This window comes from Sarcophilus harrisii, chromosome 1 (assembly GCF_902635505.1).
Source record: "Sarcophilus harrisii chromosome 1, mSarHar1.11, whole genome shotgun sequence".
NCBI lineage: Eukaryota > Metazoa > Chordata > Mammalia > Dasyuromorphia > Dasyuridae > Sarcophilus > Sarcophilus harrisii.
Window position 1 is genome coordinate 267,964,430 of NC_045426.1, and position 20,513 is coordinate 267,984,942.

General features: G+C 32.9%; 1 protein-coding gene across 10 annotated transcripts in view; it reads right to left on the reverse strand.

Annotated features, from left to right (window-relative positions):
• Positions 1-20,513, reverse strand: part of TRRAP (transformation/transcription domain associated protein) — a 143,484-nt gene that overhangs the window by 30,219 nt on the left and 92,752 nt on the right. For 7 of the 10 annotated variants that reach the window (XM_031941607.1, XM_031941630.1, XM_031941616.1 and 4 more), the window contains 4 exons: positions 16,697-16,888; positions 7,072-7,300; positions 6,282-6,547; positions 5,666-5,766 (listed from right to left, as the gene is read on the reverse strand). In XM_031941607.1, coding sequence (XP_031797467.1) covers positions 5,666-5,766; positions 6,282-6,547; positions 7,072-7,300; positions 16,697-16,888 — 788 coding nt within the window. The remainder of the gene's footprint in view (positions 1-5,665; positions 5,767-6,281; positions 6,548-7,071; positions 7,301-16,696; positions 16,889-20,513) is intronic. The other 3 variants (XM_031941644.1, XM_031941639.1, XM_031941620.1) reach the window with 1 other exon arrangement.

A 20,513-nucleotide genomic window follows, 5' to 3' on the forward strand; every position in this document is an offset into this window, starting at 1 on the left:
TAAAAGGGAAACTAAGGAAACTAAAACCAAATTTAAGTCACCAGATTCTAAATATTTCCTTATGCTTTGCCATGTTAAAAAAAAAAAAAAAATCAAAGACAATATCAGCACTGGTAGATCATATAACAATTCTGAATTATAGAAATGACTGGGGAAATTCAGTGTTTTGTGCTCCATCTACTGGATGCACAGGAGTACATAACTGGATAGCAATCACAGAGACTAAATGTCAGTTTCAACTAAAACATGTACAGTTTTCAACTACCTATGGCTAATTAACTGTGTAAGACAAATTTTGTTTCAAGACAAAAAAAAACGGCTACATGATACACCTTTTAAAATGCAAACACTTGTAAAAATATGACAATATGATCAGGTAAGTATGTAATACTCAAAAGGCAAAGAAGTTCCAACTTAAAAGTATCTGTGACCTTCCTGTATATACCTCCAAAATTCTTTCTTCACTTATCCTACCACTGCCTCATTATGAAATGGACCTGGTCTACATCCCAGAAGGCTATAACAGCAAAACCCAGTTTCTGGTAGTACCTATGGAGATGAAACTACTCCAAGCCCAGTCTCTATTATCACAGAATCTGTCTAGCTGAATTTAGAGAGGTTTATCACCACTTCCAGTCACCAGGTAAATTGTCTGGTCACATCAACTCATAAAACAGAACATGTAGTGGTTTTAGTTTGTATCTGTGTACCACACAGGTAAAATCAGATTCTTAAAGTACTGAAGAAAATAATAATTGATAACTGTAAACAGACTTGTTCGAAATTCTTTTGAGAGCTATTCATTATGGCGATACATTTGCTAATAGCCAAATGACACTAGAGAACTGAGTTTCTAAACATACTTCTTGTAATTAGAAGTTAATCATTAGTTTTAAAGGTAATAAATTATGTTACTGCCTTCTTAGGATCCCCAGATTATCCTGTTCATTTTGGACAAAGGCATAAAATTCATGCCCCCGTCTTATTCTATTTACTAATTTCATTCCCTAGTCTGCTTTAGTCCCATTAGTTCTAAGGCTTCTCCCCCTTCCCAGGCCATTTCCAAAGCCTAATCTCACTTTGGTGAGATTGACTCACTTATTCCTCTCATAATAGTGAAAAGTAGAAATAAAAAGATCAATTTTTAAATGCCAAAACCTCTTTTCCTTCCACAGTCTGAGTACACAAAGTTCTAACAATTAATGATATATATACTCATCAAAAATATCCAGGTGGTTTTATATGTATTGTAACATTCTCTCTCACTCTCTTTTTCTGAGAAGAATGTTTCTATTATCTGTGTTTATTTCTTATGTTTTCAGTCACTAGAAAGAAGGATGCAATGCCATTTAGTTTTGGGAAAAGTACAGTGGATTTGGAGCCAGATGGTACAAATCTCAGCTCTGCTACAAACTATGTATGTAACCTAGGACAAGCCACTGAACCAATTTAGGATTTACATAATGAAGGGGATGGAGTAGCCGATTATGTTAAAATAGTAATCAGTAGCATTTCATATAGCTTTAAGTATAATTATAAAGTATTTTACAAATAACTCATTTGATGCTCAAAATAACCCTCAGAGATAAGATATCATCTCCATTTACAGATGAGGAAATTGAAACAGAATGATTTGCACAATATCACACATCTAAACAAGTGTCTGAGGCCAAATTTGAACTCAATTCTTCTTGACTCCGAGATATAGCACTCTTCTACTCATTGTGCTACCTTTATGTAAAAGGAGTCAATTTCAGTTTTGTTCATTTTGATTTTCTGTTCAGTTCTATTCATTTTTCAAAAGGGGGGCATAAATTATTAATGAAAAATAGAGAAGGGAAAGAATGTCGATTTAAATTACTAGATAATATCACTTGCAAAATAAAATCAGAAATAAATATTTCTCAAAAAAGTTTTTCAGACACAACAGTGCTAGTTCTATCATTCAGGGGTTTTGTGAATTAGTTTGTGAATTAACCAAAATCTAGTCTTTGTTTTTAGCTCCTCATCACTTTTTAATACTTCTATCAAGTGGAACTCTGAATCATATTTTGATTCAGAGGAGATTGTGGGCTGTCAGTAGAAGGCAGAAGTGAGTTAAAATAGACCACATAGAGACTTGTCACTCATTTATGCTATCCCTGAATCTCATTACTAGACTGAGTTAAGGGCATCTACAAAAGATATTTGACTGTAGAGATATAAAGAGTGGAGGTCGAAAAAACATCAAGGGTATAAACTAATGCCAATATTAACAAAAAAGTTAAAATCTCACACCAATACCACTGCAGCTAACTACACTTATTCACTAAAAAATTTATAAAAATTCATCACTACTAGTAACAGGTGTATTCTTTTCATATTTCTATCATAGAATTAAGAAAAGAAATCAACACTTTCAAGAAATCTGCTTAGATTAACAGTGCTTTGAAAAACATTTTCCTTTTGTGTAAATTTTTTTTAAAAAATCATAAATGAAGAGAAAATTCAGCATATTTAAAAAACAAATCCAATAGACTTAAGTTGTAAGAATTATTTAGGGCTTAAAAGAAAAAGAACTATGAATACTGGTTCAATAGGAGACCACAAAGCTGTGTAATTATGATCAGCGGTAATGCAGAAATTAAAATGACTAGCATTATGGAAAACATGGTACAAATGCAAATAACCTTGCCTGTCAAATAGCTTATTAAAAAGCTAATTAGCCTCTGTATTATACAGCCTTTTTATATTTCCCAGTAGCTTTCTATGTCCTTGGTTAGGATGCTCTGGCACAGATTACTATGGGAGCAGCCTGATAAATGACTCACTTGACCACTATTTTCCATTTCTAACAACAGTATTTGTCACCACTGTGTGATCCTATTATCTTCTGAAAACTGTCTAATGGTCAACCTTCTAGTAACAAGTGACTTCACTGATAGCCCTTCAATGACAAAAGACACAACTAACCACAGTGATAGCATGACTTTTATGGAAGATTCAGATTGCCAAAATACAACAATCTTAGCACAATCTTTTAACAATAATAACAGCAGCTCATGTTTATATAGTACACCAGTTATTTATAGTGCTTTATTTGCAACTTTTAAGGTAAATGATATACAAATTATCATTTCCCTTTTATAGAGAAGACTGGGGACCAAAGAGGTCAGGTTATTTGCCAATAGTTTAAAAATAAAAGAACTAGTTTGATAAAAATCAAGCTGACCACAGCACATTACTTTCTCTTTAAGTACTAATTAAGCATCATGATGAATTTGGAAAGAAGAATTACACGTTTGATCCATATCAAATTTCTTGCTGTTTCAGAAAGGGAGATGAAGGAAGGGAAGAAAAATTAGGAATACAAGGTTTTGCAAAGATGAACACTGAAAACAATCTTTTCATGTAGTTGGGAAAATAAAGTACCATTGGAAAAATAAAATTAAAATAAAAATAACCAGGACAGCTAAGTGGCACAGTGGATAGCGCACCATGCCTGAAATCAGGAAGACAGTGGTCTTAGACACTTAACACTTCCTAGCTATGTGACCCTAAGCAAGTCACTTAATCCCAACTGCCTCAGCAAAAAAAAAACTAACCATAAAAAAATAAACGAAAAAGCAGCACATTAGTATTTGATATTATACTAGAAGTTCTAACTGAAACAGCAAGACAATAAAAAAAATTAGAAATAAAGAGACAAAAAAGAAGGAAAAATTTTCCATTCACAGATAAAATACTAAGACATTACTGTATTACCCTATCCTAAGATTGAATAAAAAAATTCATTGCAACAACTGTTTCTATAAAGTAGGGTATAAAAGAAATCAACCTTTCTATATAAAGCTGGGAAAAAAATTCAGAAGAAAGAAGTAAAGAAATTCCATTCAAAATAATTTGAAATAAATAATATAATTGGGTGCAAAAGAAAATTTAGGTTGCTACAGCAAATATGAGTACTACCAACTGCAAATCTTTGGCAGTGGTATAAATGATGCATTAGAGTACAAAGTCTAGAGGCAGAGAGAGAAAGTTATTGAATTAGTCCATGGAACACATGATGAAATTCTGAACTAGAGTACTTATCATATGAGGAAAGAATAGAGGACAAATGTGAGACATATGAAGAATTGATTTTAACACGATTTGGCAACTGGGGTATAAATAGTGAAAAAATGAAGAGTGAAGGATAATTCCTAAGTTTTAAAATTTAGGACATACAAATACAAAGAGAAAGGAATATGAATGATGATAGTACAAAGGAGGATATTCTGAAACAGCAAAGTAATATTAAAGAATTGAAGGAGAAGAGAACATCCTTCCAGAGAGGAAAAGATAGTCAACAATGTCAAATACTATAGAGGTTAAAAAAAGAATGTCTTTAGAAAAGGGTGACTGTATTTAATAAAGAGATCACTACTGGTCTCCAAGGTAGTCATTTGGGGGCTATGATATATAGATGACAGAGTAAAAGGGACTGAGAATGAGGATTAAAGGGAAGAGATTTAAAAAAAAAATTTTAAATAGATTTTGATGGGGGAGGGTATAATAACAAATAACAATGATAAAAAAAAGGCAGTAATTAATTTTAAAAACATTAATATGATAAAATAATATCAATAAACTTGGAAGGATATGAGAGAAATAAAAGGACCAAAGGTCATCTCTATGGCATGATAAGGCACTAGGGTAGAACTATAAATTAGTGACAGTATTTTCCAGGATCGTATAAGAAGCGTAAGATAATTTTCAGTTAGTGTTATTCACATATAATTATTCTATTTCTTTTTCTAAACAGTTTAGCTCACCCATGATAAAGAGTACAACTTCTAGCCAGTATAACTTATGGATCTACATGGATCAAACATTTCAGCTTCTTCATGACTCTATATTTAAAAACTGGGGTTTTGTTCTGGTTTGGGCACTAATCAGATTCATGGGATTGGGAAAAATTATTTGACTTCTTAAGGGCCTCAGGTTCCTCAACTGGAAAATGAGAAGGCTGAATAAAATGATCCCAAAGGTCCTGAAATTCTGTGGTTATCATAATGTTAGTATATTTCCCATATGTAAATATATTCAATTATGACCAAAAAAGAATGTTTATATACATATATATACACACACACACACATCACACACATATATACACACACATAATATATGTGTGTATGTATATATACATATATATATTTACATATATATATATATATATATATATATATACACACATACACACACACAAAATAATTTTCTTAAACTGAGCAAAAACTTATTTAAACAATATATACCTGGGGCAGCTAGGTGGTGCAGTGGATAGAGCACTACTCCTGAAGTCAGGAGGACCTTGGTTCAAATCTGACCCCAGACACTTAACACTTCCTAACTGTGTGACCCTGGGCAAGTCACTTAAGTTCAACTGCCTCAGCCAAAAAAAACCAAAAAACAAAAAACCCAACAACATACCAAACTGACTTTATCAATCTCCTGATGAAAGCTACTATATCTTGCTATGAGGTACTGTATCTGACACATTGTGGAGGAAAAGCAATTTTTTGCTTGAACTTGGACTTGGTACTGACTGTACCTCCTGAATGACATCCCTGCTTAAACATTTTTATGTATTATTGCTGTTACTCCTGGCTTATATGGAGACAATTCATTTGTGTAATATACATACTTGTTAATCTGTGCCAAGAACATTCCCTTTAAAGCATAAAATTCAGCCGTCATCTCCTTTGTGAAATACTTCAAGTTTGTGGATTCAATGACTTCAAGGCCCTGTTAAGAGAAAATGTGTGGGTGTGTGGGAAAAGTACTAAAAAATGAATTGCCAGGTCAATAATGTAACAGACAACATAAAAGATCAATGGAATCAATGACCTCTTTGAGAGCCTTCTCCTTTTACCAGAATACAATAATAAAGTGATATTGCCTCAATCTGGCTGCCAATTTATTTAACAGTAAAAAATTTTAACTCAGTCATCAATCGACAACTTTACTCTCAGAAACTTAATCATTTTTTAGTTCAGTTTTATTTACTCAACCTAATATTCCCCCCTTCATCAAATTAATTAAATTCAAAATCCTAATTCTTTTAACTAAATGACTACTTGTTTTTTTGCCTTTCTTCTTAGAATTATCTCCCTCTACTATAAGTGCACTATTCTCTCTCTCTTTCATGACTTTTTCTTGTACATGACATTTTAATTATAATTCTTAAATTTCTTACTACTTTGTTTATTCCATGAGTGGACAATTAAGGTCAAAAGAAACACATCCCATTAACACTATACCTGCATACATTCATTTTTGCCCATGACTCCAGCCAACTGGAGATAGCATTTGACTTGCTGTCGAATTTTCTGAAAACAATCCACAATAGGAACAGTAGGAATAGTATGAATACGGCTTAATATATCCAGAGCTACATTAACCAGTCCTTGTTTCCGAGCAATTTTTCCATACTGGATGATGGCTGAAGCTGATGCATGAACCCCAAGCATGGCATTATTGGAACTGGGATCATGCTGTGAACTATTTTCATAGGCAGTTACAATAGCTAGAAAGCAAAGAAACAAATTATTAGTATAAGTTAAACTGAGATAGAAAAAAATTGTCATAATAAGGTTTGTTAAAAATATAAAATGAACATATGGCTTATGAAAATGGGAGATTTGTGATGAACCCAAGCTACTTTTGTTGTGTATCATACTTATATTTTTTTCATTAAAAAATAAATATACTTACACATTACACTCAACACCATCACCTTAGCTAATTACATCATGAAGGTTGCCTTGTAAACCTTGACCATATAAGCCCACTATCAGGCTCTGGACCTCAAGAGTGGAGAAAGGAGGGAGAACAGAAAAGGGGACAAGGTGAGAGCATAGCTGTTCTAGTTCTTCTCAGTGACTCGGATTTCTGAAAAAAGTTCTGAGGATCCCACATAGTCCTCACCATTTGCCAAGTTGGTGACCTTTGACTCCATTCTAGTAACAAAAAGTGGAAAACACCATCCCTCCCCGTACCTCCCCCCACATAACAACAACAACAAAAACAGTGGGTTGTCTGGAAAATTACATGATGAATGCATGCCGGACCAGGTAGGTTTACCCTGGTAATGATGTTGTCTCCACATGAAAATGCTGCTCCAGTGAGATAAATCATCTGATACAATAGGTAACCTATTCCTCCAAGTTTTTACTACAGTCTTCATATCGTGGAGGCTGTTGTTCCTTCCCAAGTTAGTTGGCTGTAAACCAGCATTTATTTGTGCAGCTTCCTGAAGTTCAATGATTTGCTGAGCTGCCTAAATAAAAGAAATACTAATTACTAATAGATAAGTTATTTTCAAAGAATAAAACTAGCCAAGTGATTCTGATTAAATTATTTAACCAACTATCTCTAATTAAACATACACACCTCAATAACAACATAACATTGACATAAACACTGTAACATGTACAAAGCAGTCTCCTTGCAATTATCCTATGAAGAAGGGAGTATCTTTATCCCTCCCATTTTATAAATGAGAGAAATGAGATCGAGAAATTACATGACTTGTTCAGGTACACAACTAACAAGTGCCAGAAAACAGATTTAAATTCAAGATAACTCAAGAAAAGCAAGTAATTTTTCTCTCTATGAACCTTAAAAAACATTCAGGGCTGAGGCATAAAGATGTCATCTGACTTGCAAAGATTCATATAAGGTAATTACTTTTCTCTCTCAATAAAGTCAGCATACTTATCTTATAGAAGTACTTCTAGAATGGAGCAAGGAGACTTGAGATATGTCAAAAAGTTAGTATCTATAGAGCAGGAAGGTGCAGATATAATTATAAAATCATTAATTCACATGTTATTTATTTAATAACATGTGAATTAATGATTTTATAATTATTGACATTACATTACCATTAACCATTAACAATACACTATCCTAATCACTTAGATGACTAGTGATGATTCTGATATAGTCTATGCTCTGGAGAAGAGAAGAGTAGCCTGAACTAGAAAGGTCAATGCCATTGGCAATGGAAAAGGAGAAAGACATTTGATAAGATATTCCAGAGAAGGAAAACTGTGAAGACCGCGTATTTTAAAATCAGCCGGAGTCAGGAATTCAGGTTAGGGGAAAATCGTCAGTCTTTATTCTCAGTGAAGAAAGATCAGAGATGGAAGGGAATAGGCAATAGCAATGTGTGCAGCTGAGTGAAGAAGCTAGCTAGACCAGCAGCCACAAGACCAGCAGCTATCAGAGTAGAACCCAGGCAGCAATCTCTCCCAACCTCTCTTCCTGTCTCTCTGCCTCCACCCACCAAAATCATCATTTCTTATATACAACACATCAGGACTTGCACAGAGAGTGGGCGGGGGCCATTCTTTATCCAATCATGTATATTAATAGAGTATAGCCCAATTACTATTTAGCCTCATGTACTTGGGACCTCAGTGCATCAACTCAAACCTCAGCCCATTACAGAAAAATGGAGATTAATTAGAGATGAAGAAAAGAAGAGGTCAAGAAGATAGAAAATAGGGCTGATGTTTTACAAGTCTTTATAAGTAGAATAATGCTATTACTAATAGCAAGAAACAAAAAGGTTTTGGAAAATGAGAAATCTTGTAGTAGAGAACTTGAAATAAAAAGATTAAAGATTTAGGAGTTTACCACACATCTGAGCAAATCACTTAATCTATCAGTGTCCTAGGCAAGTGGTATCAAACTCAAGCTCTATATGTCACTTATTAACTTAAAAAAAAACACAAATAAACATTACCATTGTTTTACTGTAAGTTGTTTTTGTTGTTGTTGTTGTTAAACATCTCCCAATTATACTTTAATCTGGTTTGGCTACTCTCAGGAATACTGCCTGGATAGTTTTATAACAGAGGGTTTGTAACTTTTGCAACTAGGCATCTCTCTAAGACAATCAAGTTGAAGAGAAGCTTCAATATGCATTAAGTAATGGGAGTTTCCTCATTAGGGAAGTCCACCAAACCAATGAAATTACAGATCCACTGCCCTTATTTTTTATACATATAATATAATAATAAATATTTAGATATTAAGATGAGTAATCACTTGTATTTTTACAATACCCCCAATGAGAAGTTAAATTTTTATTATTATGTATCTTACTGACATGTAACATATCCGTATTTTTTCAAAAAGCTACAAAGCAGAGAACATATATGGGAGTAAAAAATTCACTTAAATATATATACACATATGTACATGTATGTTTGTTTATCTATTTATTTTAGGAAAAAGGAATCCATTTTAAATGAACACATTTGAGATTTTCAGTAATCTACCAAGAAAAAAAAAAGTTATTTGTTGTCACAGGACAAATTCCAAAATCCACAAATACCTAAGGTAAGAGACCCTAACTTATGAGAAGAAAGACTAGGGGGAAAAATTATTTTTGTTGAATTCTAACTCCCAGTGTGGAGGATTAATAAACTAAGTTGATGACTTCATTTATAATTAAAATAACATATCTGTTATAGCTATTTTCAGAGAAAAAAGTTTTCATCAAAATAAGTCCACATTTAACATAATTAAATTTCTTGAACCAAAGTAACAAAAATTAATATGGGAGTCATTAGACAAAGTATTGCTCATCAACAGCTTAACTTTTATCCTATTCTATCATTTATATTTAATGCACATTCCTAACATTAAATGGAATTACCAAAATACAAATTTGCTACTAAGTTCTCATTTTTATCTTTCAGGACTTGTGTCATTTTTAGACTGGAGATAGAATGATGGATACATAGATAGATCGATCAAAAGATATATATATATTTATATATATTTATATTTATATATGAAAGTTTTATCCAAATTATGGCAAATTTGCAATCACATTCTTACACAGTGAACTAATTATAAATGGCTGACCTGGGGCCATTATCAGTAATACTTTAAAAGTGGTAATTTTGTTACCCTGGCATGGGTTCTGTCAATAAAAAGTTACTATAATTAAAAAAAAAAAAAAAAAAGATAAGTCACTAATTCAAAACCCTTTTCCATGCCCTCTAATGTCTAATATCTCAAAGATTGGTCAGAGATGAATCACCAAAACCCATTCCTCATCAACTATTCTAGAATCCACATTAGCAACTGAGACATAGTTTGGTGAAAAGCAAAAGTACAGAAGGATGTTAGCTCAGCCTCCAGTATGTGGCCTGAAGCAAAATAAACAAGATAAAAGAATCCCAAACCAAAGGGGGAACCCTGGATTTTGATACTCAGAACCAGCAGATCTTTTCATATGGCTGATAGTGGGTGAGTCCAGTGTACTGGAACTCCAACAAGGGACAAACCTACAGATATGTAACTCAGACCCACACTCAGGTCAATAATTAGAACTCACGCCACGAAGACAGCAATCAGACTGCTCTGAAAGCACTAAAAACTATGGGTCGGCAGTCTGAGTTGTCTATGAAATTCTGGAATAATGTAATGCTTATCACCTAGAGAAAGCAGCTACAGCATCCTAGAGAACATAAACTCAGCCGAGACATTTCCTATGGAAGTGGGGAGCAACTGGACATAATAAAGTTGGAAATTAAGAAGTAGGCTAGAAGAATGAGTAAACAACAAAATCTCACTCTAAAAAGCTATTGTGGTAGCAGGTATATACTCAAGGATGTAAATCTAGAAGATTATCTCAAATCAACTACAAGCAAAGCTTAAAAAAAAAAAAAAAAAACAGAGCTTAAGTACAGATTCAACCAGGATTGTTGAAATTAATGAAGCAAGAGTTAAACTGCCCAACTTCTAATAGGTGATAAAATCAGAGTGCAGGCTGAGATAGAATTTTTTGGAAAGCCAATATATAGTTTAAAAAGTATTAATTTTTCTTGTTTTCTCAATGAGAGAGGGAGTGTTGGAAAAAAAGGTACATTTCCATCAATTGAAAATGATAAATAGAAGATGCCATCCAATGGATAGAAAAGAGAACATTTGCAGAAAAATATATGCAATTGTTTACATAATAGCATCCAAATCTGAAAAAAAAATTTCAAAAATTCAGAAAGCATAGAAACAAAATTTTACAGTAGTTATCTTAGTATTCAATTAAAAATGGAAGTTTGCATGGAAATATTTTTTTTTTTTTGGTGAACTATAACTTCTTTGGTTAATGTTTACTTAATGTACAACCTGAACTCCTCTGGTGACTCTAGCCAATTTTTTTTCTCTTTAAAATAAAGAGAACAGAATAAATGATTCCTCTTGTTAAAAAAAAAAAAAACAACAACAAAAAAAAGTGGTAATTTCGTCCTTGTGATATTTTTCAACAGCTAGCCTGAAATTACTTCAGTCTTTGGAAATGACTTTCGTCATTCATGCTTTCTTATTTAACTGTCAAAGAAGTAAAAGCAACTGATAGTTGTATGTAAGGATTTCAAGACTGATAAGCATTTATTTTAAATTCCTCTTGTGCATTTCCTCCCAATGAAAGTATTAGGATGATCTTTACACTCTTTAAATCTAAGTTTTCTTAGAAATCAATATGTTTTACAAGGCATCTTTTTACCAGAATAAGCCTATTTCATCTGGATATTAAATATATTGATCCATCAGTAAATCCACGTTCATCAATTACTTTCCTCAAAACATTCAGGGTATTTTAGTAATTTAGTTATTACAATCACAACTCACTGACCTCTTCTCTTCACTGATCTAAACATGAAACTGAACTTGATTTTTAAAGTGAAGTTTCTTTACCATCTACTTAATTTCCATTAATTAATGTCCAAATAGACACCTATCCTTGAAGGACACATTATTGACTTAGGAAACCACAACTTAATACAATATTGCATCATATATATATATAATTTTTTTTAATTTAGCTAATCTCTTACCAATTACACTTTAATCTGGTTCTGCCTGCTGGGAGTTTTACAGAATCTCAGAGGAGATCTAGAAATCTTTGATATAGTACAGAGATGCATAATACATCCATATATAACAATGCAGCAATGTTTTTTAAAACAAACAAATGTTCAATTAGCTCACATGCATTTCATGCTAGGGTTAAATTTCTGTGTTTTATTCTAGAAACAACAGCAACCCATCAACAATTTGTGAGGAGAGGGCCTGGTCAGATCTGTGCTTCAAAAAAAAAATCAACTTGGTAGCAATGTAGAATATGGATTAGATAAAGCAAAAACCACAAAGAAATACTTCAATTAGAGCCCAGGTGAGAGATAGTAAGGACTCAAAACTAGGATAAAGGTTAGTATTTGACATTTTCTATTTGGTTACCAATTGGTTGTCAGGATATTCATAAAACTATGGAAAACAAATGTTTCAACAATAAGCTATTACAAAATAATAATTCTTGGAGAAATGGAGAAACCATTATTATTGTATTTTTATTCTTCAAGTGAATAAGGCATCTAATTTATTTAGAAGTTTTCTCCAATCCTACCAAATTCACATATATCTGTTCATTTTCATAGAAGTTTATTACAAGGGGTGCAGGTCTGCTCTCAATAGACGAATGGATTTCTTTGCTTTCTTCTGATATCACAAGGAATAAGTGAAGCCCTGAGAGTACCCACCCCAATAATGGTTACTCCATCTTCTGTTCCTAGAAGATAATTCCTTAAGGAATTTTTTACTCCTGTTCTCCTTGAGATGCTTTAATGTTACAGTCCTTTTATTATCTTGCTGTCATATAACAATACTAGCTGATACTTGATTTTAGAGAGAAAAGCTTATGCTTTGATTAGAAGTTTGGAACCTTTATGGATGCTTTGTAATTTCCCTAAGGCAATCTAAGCTACTTTCCTCTTCTTGTTTAATTCCGGGGCCAGCTTGGACTCATCATTTGTACTGCCTGTGCCAGGCAAGGTGTCCACCCAAGTACATGTTGTAATTTTGGCAGTCAACATTCATTATCTTCACAAAATCCTTTGTGAAAGGACTTACTACTGTACAAAGCTGAACGTGAGTTCTTGAAGACTGTGGCAAGTGCAGTATAAGCTCTGGAAGTTTCTACCATGACTGAAAGGCTTTTTAGCATGGCTTAAGCAACTTAGCTAAGAGAGAAGCTCATCACCTGGGTAGTGGCCATTTGAAAATCAATTTTTTGTCCATGACAACCCATGAAACAAAGAAAATGAAAAATGGCTCATAGTCCAATACAGTTCCCTGCTGCTTTTCTAGAAATGGTGTCAGAATGGTTGGGTGAAGGGAAAAAACAACTAAAACTTTATTTTGACTTTTAGTATTTGAAATGTTCTTTATCCAGTAATCCATGATAAATAGCTAGAGGACATAAATCATATCAATATAGAAATTCATACTATGAAGGCCTCTTGGTAAGCCAAAGAAAGATGAGAAGATGGATTTTATCATCTATATAAAACCATTGTTTCATGGGATATTTTGCCATTATTTATTAGAGTTTTAGTAATAATTACTTCAAAAAGTTATTCTTCTGTTCATATATAGTTGCTGAGAAAGAAGGGGTAGGAAAATTCTACATCCAATTTGTGAATCCTTCAAAATCCTCCAAAACTGCTTCAACATGTACTCATATACTTGGTGACTTTGGTGTAAAGGTAAAAAAAGGAAAGGATGAAGAGAAATATATCAGAAAGCACAATTCAGAAAAAGGGTCAGTCTTTTGATTATATATAAATATAGGGCAGCTAGGTGGCGCAGTGAATAGCACTAGCCCTGAAGTCAGGAGGACCTGAGTTCAAATTTGACCTCAGACACTTAACACTTCCTGGCTGTGTGACCCTGAGCAAGTCACTTAACCCCAATTGCGTCCACCAAAAAAAAAAAAAAATTGATAAGGATTATATATGATCATTATGCTTTAATACCCTAAATTTCATCTTATAAGAATCAACACTTGTTTGACATTATAAACCCCCCCAAAACATTGTAAAAACCCAAGACATGACATGGCAAAGAATTTTTACTGATTAAAAACTTAGTCTAACTGCATATAGATAATTGACTATCAGCTTATCAAAGCTAAGGTCAGAATCAGTAAAAAGCAAGAAGAAAAAATAAGAGAGGGCACGAAAAAAAGCAGCATACAAATGAAATACCTTAATCCTAAATTATTTAAACAATTAACTGGCCTTCAAAATGGGAAACGGACAACAGAAATGACAATAAAACCAATTACAATTTTATATAGAAATTTAACTGACATAAAGTAACTGCCACATTAAAGATCCAAAAAGAGTCCAGAAAACACATTGTTCAGCAAACATCAGACAAAGGTACCAAGCAGAAAAAACTTCCAAAAACTACCTTGGATTAGAAATTCATTTACATCTCACTGATAATGAAGGGTGATAAGTAACAGAATCAACTCATAGTTATGTACATACTCATACCTATGACATTAAGCAATGTCATTGCAAAGAGAGTTAAAGTCCAAAAAATGGAAGGCTTACAAAATGATTAAAATAAACCTTTTTTTTTTTTGCATCAAGGATTGAACAGAACTACTATACTTGGACAACTTTACAATTGCAGATGAGATTATAAGGGAGATAGAAAGGGGAAACAAAAATAAGAAAAATAACTGGACTGGACCAAGGATTGTCCATAGTAGAGTTCCATTAAGGGCATTGAGGGATTGATATACAAAGGTAGCTGAAGAAGGGGAAAATACCATCAGCACAAAGAAAAAGACCCTACTAATAACTAAAAAAATGTGACAAAAATAACATCAGTAACTACCAAACTAGATGCCTGTACTTCTCATACACGCAAAATCTTTATAAAGTTATTTAAACACGAATGAAAGAATCTTCGTGAATTAAAGAATCTTCAATGAGTTTCTTAGTAGAGAACAAGCAGGGGAAGGCCCAAGAAATATTTACTAATGGATCACATCTTTAATCTCACAAATGAATGAAAAGATACAAAGAATAAAAGATCCCACTGTGCTTATGACTTGATTATGAAGGAAAAAAAAGATTTAATCTGATAGTGCAAAACTCTTACCTTACAAGCTCTTTTTCAACAAGGTAATATGTACTTTTCATATTTCAAAATCATGCAAAATTCTTCAAAAGAGACATTAATAGAATTAACTCTGTTCAACAATTTTCTAATAAGAAACAGGAGAGGTATGAAAATAGGAGTTATATTCTTGCCAAAGATATTCACTGCTGTGATAGGGAAGAGCTATCAAAAAATTCAAGTTTCCAATATGTTCCCTGTGCATGGTGAAGTTCTCCAGAGGCTTCTCTTGGTGCACAACACTCAATATACAGACAACACCAAGCAGAATCCTCAAAGTGATTTATTATCTAAAGGAAAGACTACATAGATGAACCATGTCTATTCCCAAATCTAGAAGTGTAAAACTTCAAGTTTTATGTTTTAAGCTTAGGAGATAATTCTATGATGATTGTTGAAAGGGCCTTGAAATCAAAGGGGATAACAGAAATTGGGATCAATTAGATCAGAAAAGGGCTCCCTACCAATTTCCTTTTGTCACATAATGTTAGAGAAAAAGTACTACTAGATAGGGAATATAAACAGGAAGTAAGAATGACCTTGTTCTAAATTTATAAAAGTGAGCAAAGTTTCTCTTAATAATCTCTCATATATTAAGCATTGAGGGCAATGAGTGGTCAATTGTGTGAGATTATAGAGAGAAGTTTGTGATAATCTGTTTCTCTGATCTCTATAAATCCAGTAAAATACAAAATGTATCCTTATTGCTTTTCTTTTATTGAATCTCAAAACATTCCTCCCTCCCCACCATCCCCCTCCAAGTAAATGATACATAGGCTTCACAGGGAAATAATGGGAAAGGAATAACCATTTAGAGAGTACATCTGTGAGTCAGGAACTGTGCTATGTGTTTATAAATATCAATTCACTTGGGGCAGCTAGGTGGCACAGTGGCTAATGCACCAGCCCTGAAGTCAGGAGGACCTGAATTCAAATCTAAGCTCAGGCACTTAACACTTCCTAGCTGTGTGACTCTGGGCAAGTTGGGAAGGAGGGAGAGAGGGAGGGGATATTAATTCACTTTATTCTCACAATTACCTTAGGAGATAAGTCTCCATTTTACAATTAAGAAAGTGAATCAAACAGATAAAGTGACTTGCCCAAGGTGATACAACTAGGAATTGCCTGAGACCAGTTCTTAATTAGGTTTTCATGGCTCCAGCCCTCTCTTCACTAAACCCCACTCTCTCAAGTATACAAAAACTTGCCTAGTATTGTTGCAATTGTTTATAAGCCTGCCTCAGGTCAAATACTTAGCAAACTGAAATGCACACTCTCCAACATTTTATCATCTGAACAATAAAGAAAGGGCAATGTTAATCCCCCCCCCCCCCCCCACCACCAAGCAGAGCTCAAAAAAAAAAAATTAAAGGAAAAATTCAATTTGGTCTAATTTCATATGCTTTTTGATATATACATTAATGAAAATGTAGTTATAAAATATAGGACAGGAATGAGATTGTTACAGCAAGGAAACAACTAACTACTCAAAATGTTATTCAAAGTTATGACAACACTGTATAAAAATAAGACTAACCAGTAATAGTAAGCACCATAAACGGTGATACCACAACAGACACTGCCTACCTCCACCTTTCTTTAATTAAAAAAAAAAAAAAAAAAAAGACTTCAAAACTCTTGAGTGTTCAAATATTAAAAGGTGTTTTTTTTTCCTTCATCTTACCTGAAGAAGGGGAGTGTGAACATGAGAAACCACATGAGGAAGTCTTCGCCATTCTCGAATGGCCAGACTACTAGCCATCTCCACAAGACGCTCAATGAAGTTAAGCTGCTGTTCTTCAGGGTGGCAAATAGCTAAGTATCCTCGATACATATTGACTTTCCATGCCATCTCTTTTGGGCAACTAAGTTCCACCTAATGGAAGAATAAAGATATCTTTCTTCAAATTACCATAGAGAAAACTGAAAATTATATTATCCACTTTAAAAAAAAAAAAAAAAAAGCTGCATAAAAAATATCAAGGAAAAGAAAGAATTCCATTTCTCAAAAATATTAGTGCCACCAGGTAATAACAATTCTATGTGTAAAGAGGAAATGTCATTTTTTAAAAACAATCAACTATTGCACATGCAACTAATGAAAATCACTTTGCTTTGGTGTTTAAAAAAATCATTATAACAATAAAAACCAGTACCTGGTAAACTCCCACTTTAGCTGTTCTCTTTTTGTTCTTTTATAATCCTATAAAGAAGGGTCAGATAATTCCAACCAAGAAGTCATGCTAAGAGTCCCTTCCTACAAAGCCATTTTGTGCTTTACATTAAATTGTTTTATAGCTCAATCATAACAGTCCAAACACCATTCAGCATGTGTATTGCAAGAGCACTTCTTAGGTCACAAGTTCCAATGGTCAAAGGCTGGTTTTTCTACTGTTACGGTGACTTAATGTGACTGATGTCATTTAAAATAATAGAACTTGTTAAAAATAACGTGTCTTTAACAGTCTAGAATCTTCTACATTAGAACACAAGCTGCTTGAGAAAGGGAACTGCTTTGGCCTTTTGTTCCCCCTAGAGTTGGATATATAGTAAACTGTTGCATAAAGTACCTGATGATCCACTTACTAACTAGAACAACATACTCCAGAAACATTGAAATAAGTTTATCAATTCCTCTAATTTTAATTGAGGGCAAAGCTTCCATAGCCCCATGTACTTTTATTATTCAAGGAATTAAGATTAAAGGGGAAAGAGAAATCACTGAAAAGTGTCTTAACCAGGCCATGGTTACTGGTAATATTTAATATTTTAAATTACAATAAATAAATTATAATAATGGTTTCATATTTTATCAATCTTTAGGGAAAGTTTTTTGGGAAAAAAACTTTACAACAAATTTCTCTGATAAAGACTTCATTTCTCAAATATATAGAGAAGTGTGTCAAAGTTATAAGAATATGAGTCATTCCCTACTTAATAAATAGTCAAAGGAAATAACGATCAGATTTCAGAAGAAATCAAATCTATAATCATGAAAAAATGCTCTAAACCATTACTTATTAGAGAAATGAAATTAAAACAACTCTGACATAGCATCTCATACCTATTAGGTTAATATGACAGAAAAGGAAAATGACATGTTGGAGAAGATATGGAAAAATAAGAGCAGTAATGTACTGTTGGGGGAGATATACACTGATCCAACCCATTCCGAAGAGCAATTTGGAATTATGTCCTAAAAGCTATTAAAAATGTGACCCAGAAATATAACTACTAGGTCTGTAGCCCAGAGATTTTTTTTAATTGTTCAAAAATATTTATAACAGCTCTTTTTGTGGTGACAAAGAATTGGAGATTAGAGGGGATGTTCCATCAGTAGTAGAATGGTTGAACAAGCTGTGGTATACAATGGTAATAGAATATTATTATATATAATTATATTATTTTGTTATATGTTATATATACATTATTATATATAATTGTACTATTATACTATAAGAAATGATCATTTCAGAAAAACCTGGACTCACATGAACTAATACAAAGTCAAATAAGCAGAACCAAGAGAAAAGTGTACACAGTACAGCAATACTGTGAAGAATCAACTGTAAATGATAATTTCAAAGAACTTTTAATGAAAAATGTCACTCACCTCCTAAAAAAAGAACTAGTGGAGTCTGAATAAAGATTAAAGCATACTTTGTTTTATTTTTCTTGGGTCTAGGTTTTTGGGGGGTTTTTTTTGGGGGGGGGGAAGGATGTTGTGTTTTCTTTCACAACATGACTAATATGTAAATGTATTCTGCATAACTTCACATATATCAATATCAAATTGCTTGCCTTCTCAAGATAGGGGTAAAGAGGAAGAAAGAAACTTTGGAAATTAAAATTTTTAAAAATCAGTGTTAAAATTTGCTTTTTTTTTTTTTTTTTTTTTTTTTTTTTTACAAATAATTGGAAAAAAAATTTTTTTCTAAAAAAAATGAAGAGGTTTTATTTCCTGGAATTTCTAAAGCCTTACAGATAAAAGAGAAAAATTCTACAATCTAACCACTCTTTAAATTGATCGATGTCACTGCAATGAAAGGAAAGGTAAAGTTTTCTTTTTAGGTCTTAACTCTGCTATGGGCCAAATTTAATTACACATACATAAATATAACAATATGTAAAAGGATATGACAGAGAAAATTAAAAAGAATTGTCCTAGGTTTAGACTTATTCCCAGATGGTTTCTCTTCTTCTCTAACTTTACTAATGATCTTTTCTCTATACTGTCATTTATCTGCCTGAATTCAGGCCAAAGTTCAGGACCTAGTCTCATTATTCAACTCTCTGCCCATCAACTAATTATTTTATAAGTGTTTTGGATAGTAACCTTATGGTGCTTCTAAATATAATTACAGCATATAATAAGTACCAAAAGAATATCTTCTTAAAATTAAATGGCCTCTATATGGCACAAGAAATGGTAAAGGTAGTCATTAAACCAGTCAAAAACAGCCCTATTATAGAGATCTTCATATTTTGATGGTCATCTTCAAAATGAAATAAGAAAAATGCCTTATGCTTAACAATTTATAAAACAGTATTTATAAAGACAAGTAACTTTGAGAAACTTAATGAACTCTAATGCAGCAATGATCACACATGATTCTAGACAATTCATTATGAAAAAAGCTATCTACCTTTTGACAAGATAATGGATTCAAGATGCAAAAAAAAAAAAAAGTATACATTTGCAGATGATAAAACATACTATCCAAATTCTTGACAGAGAAATAAGGGATTTGCACAGATTGAGAGAATTTGGGGGACACGGTCAATTCAGGAATGTTTTTTGCCTAACTATATATAATTTCTTCTGAGGATTTTTTCTTTCTCCCCAGGCAGATGAGGGGGATGAAAGTGAGGATTTTCATTAATTAAAAAAATAGCTTTGTAAATAATTCAGAAGAGGGTTAGAATTTTTTTGGGAGGGTGGGAAATAAAGGAAATAATAAATCCTGTTTCAGATAGATTTGAAATGTAAATAGAATATCCAATTCTAAACATCCAACAGGCAGAGGATGATGCAAAACCAGGAAGAGACCTGAAGCTACATAATCATCTACATTAAAATAATTGAACCACATAAAGTAGTTGAGATCACTAAGTCAGAGATTATATAGAAAAGAGGTCTTAGTAAAGAGTCCTAGAGAACATTCACACTTAATGGATGTGATATCTGGTAGGAGAACAACAGTAACAACAACAAAAAAAAAACTAATCACAAAAGCCCAGACAGGATAAAGCAAAAAAGTGGCAAACAGAAACATCAAGAGATAAGTATTAAGAAGAAGCTATTAGATTTGGCAATTAAGAAATCAATGGGGAAACTAGTGGATGGTGGGCAGGGCTTAGAGTTAAAAAGATGTGAACTCAAATCCTGCCTAAAACACAAGCTCTGTAACCCTAAAAAAGTCACAACTCCAGCAGTTCCTTGTTACCTAGAGGATCAAATAAAATTCTCTGTGTTCAAAGCCCTTTTTATATGACTTCCC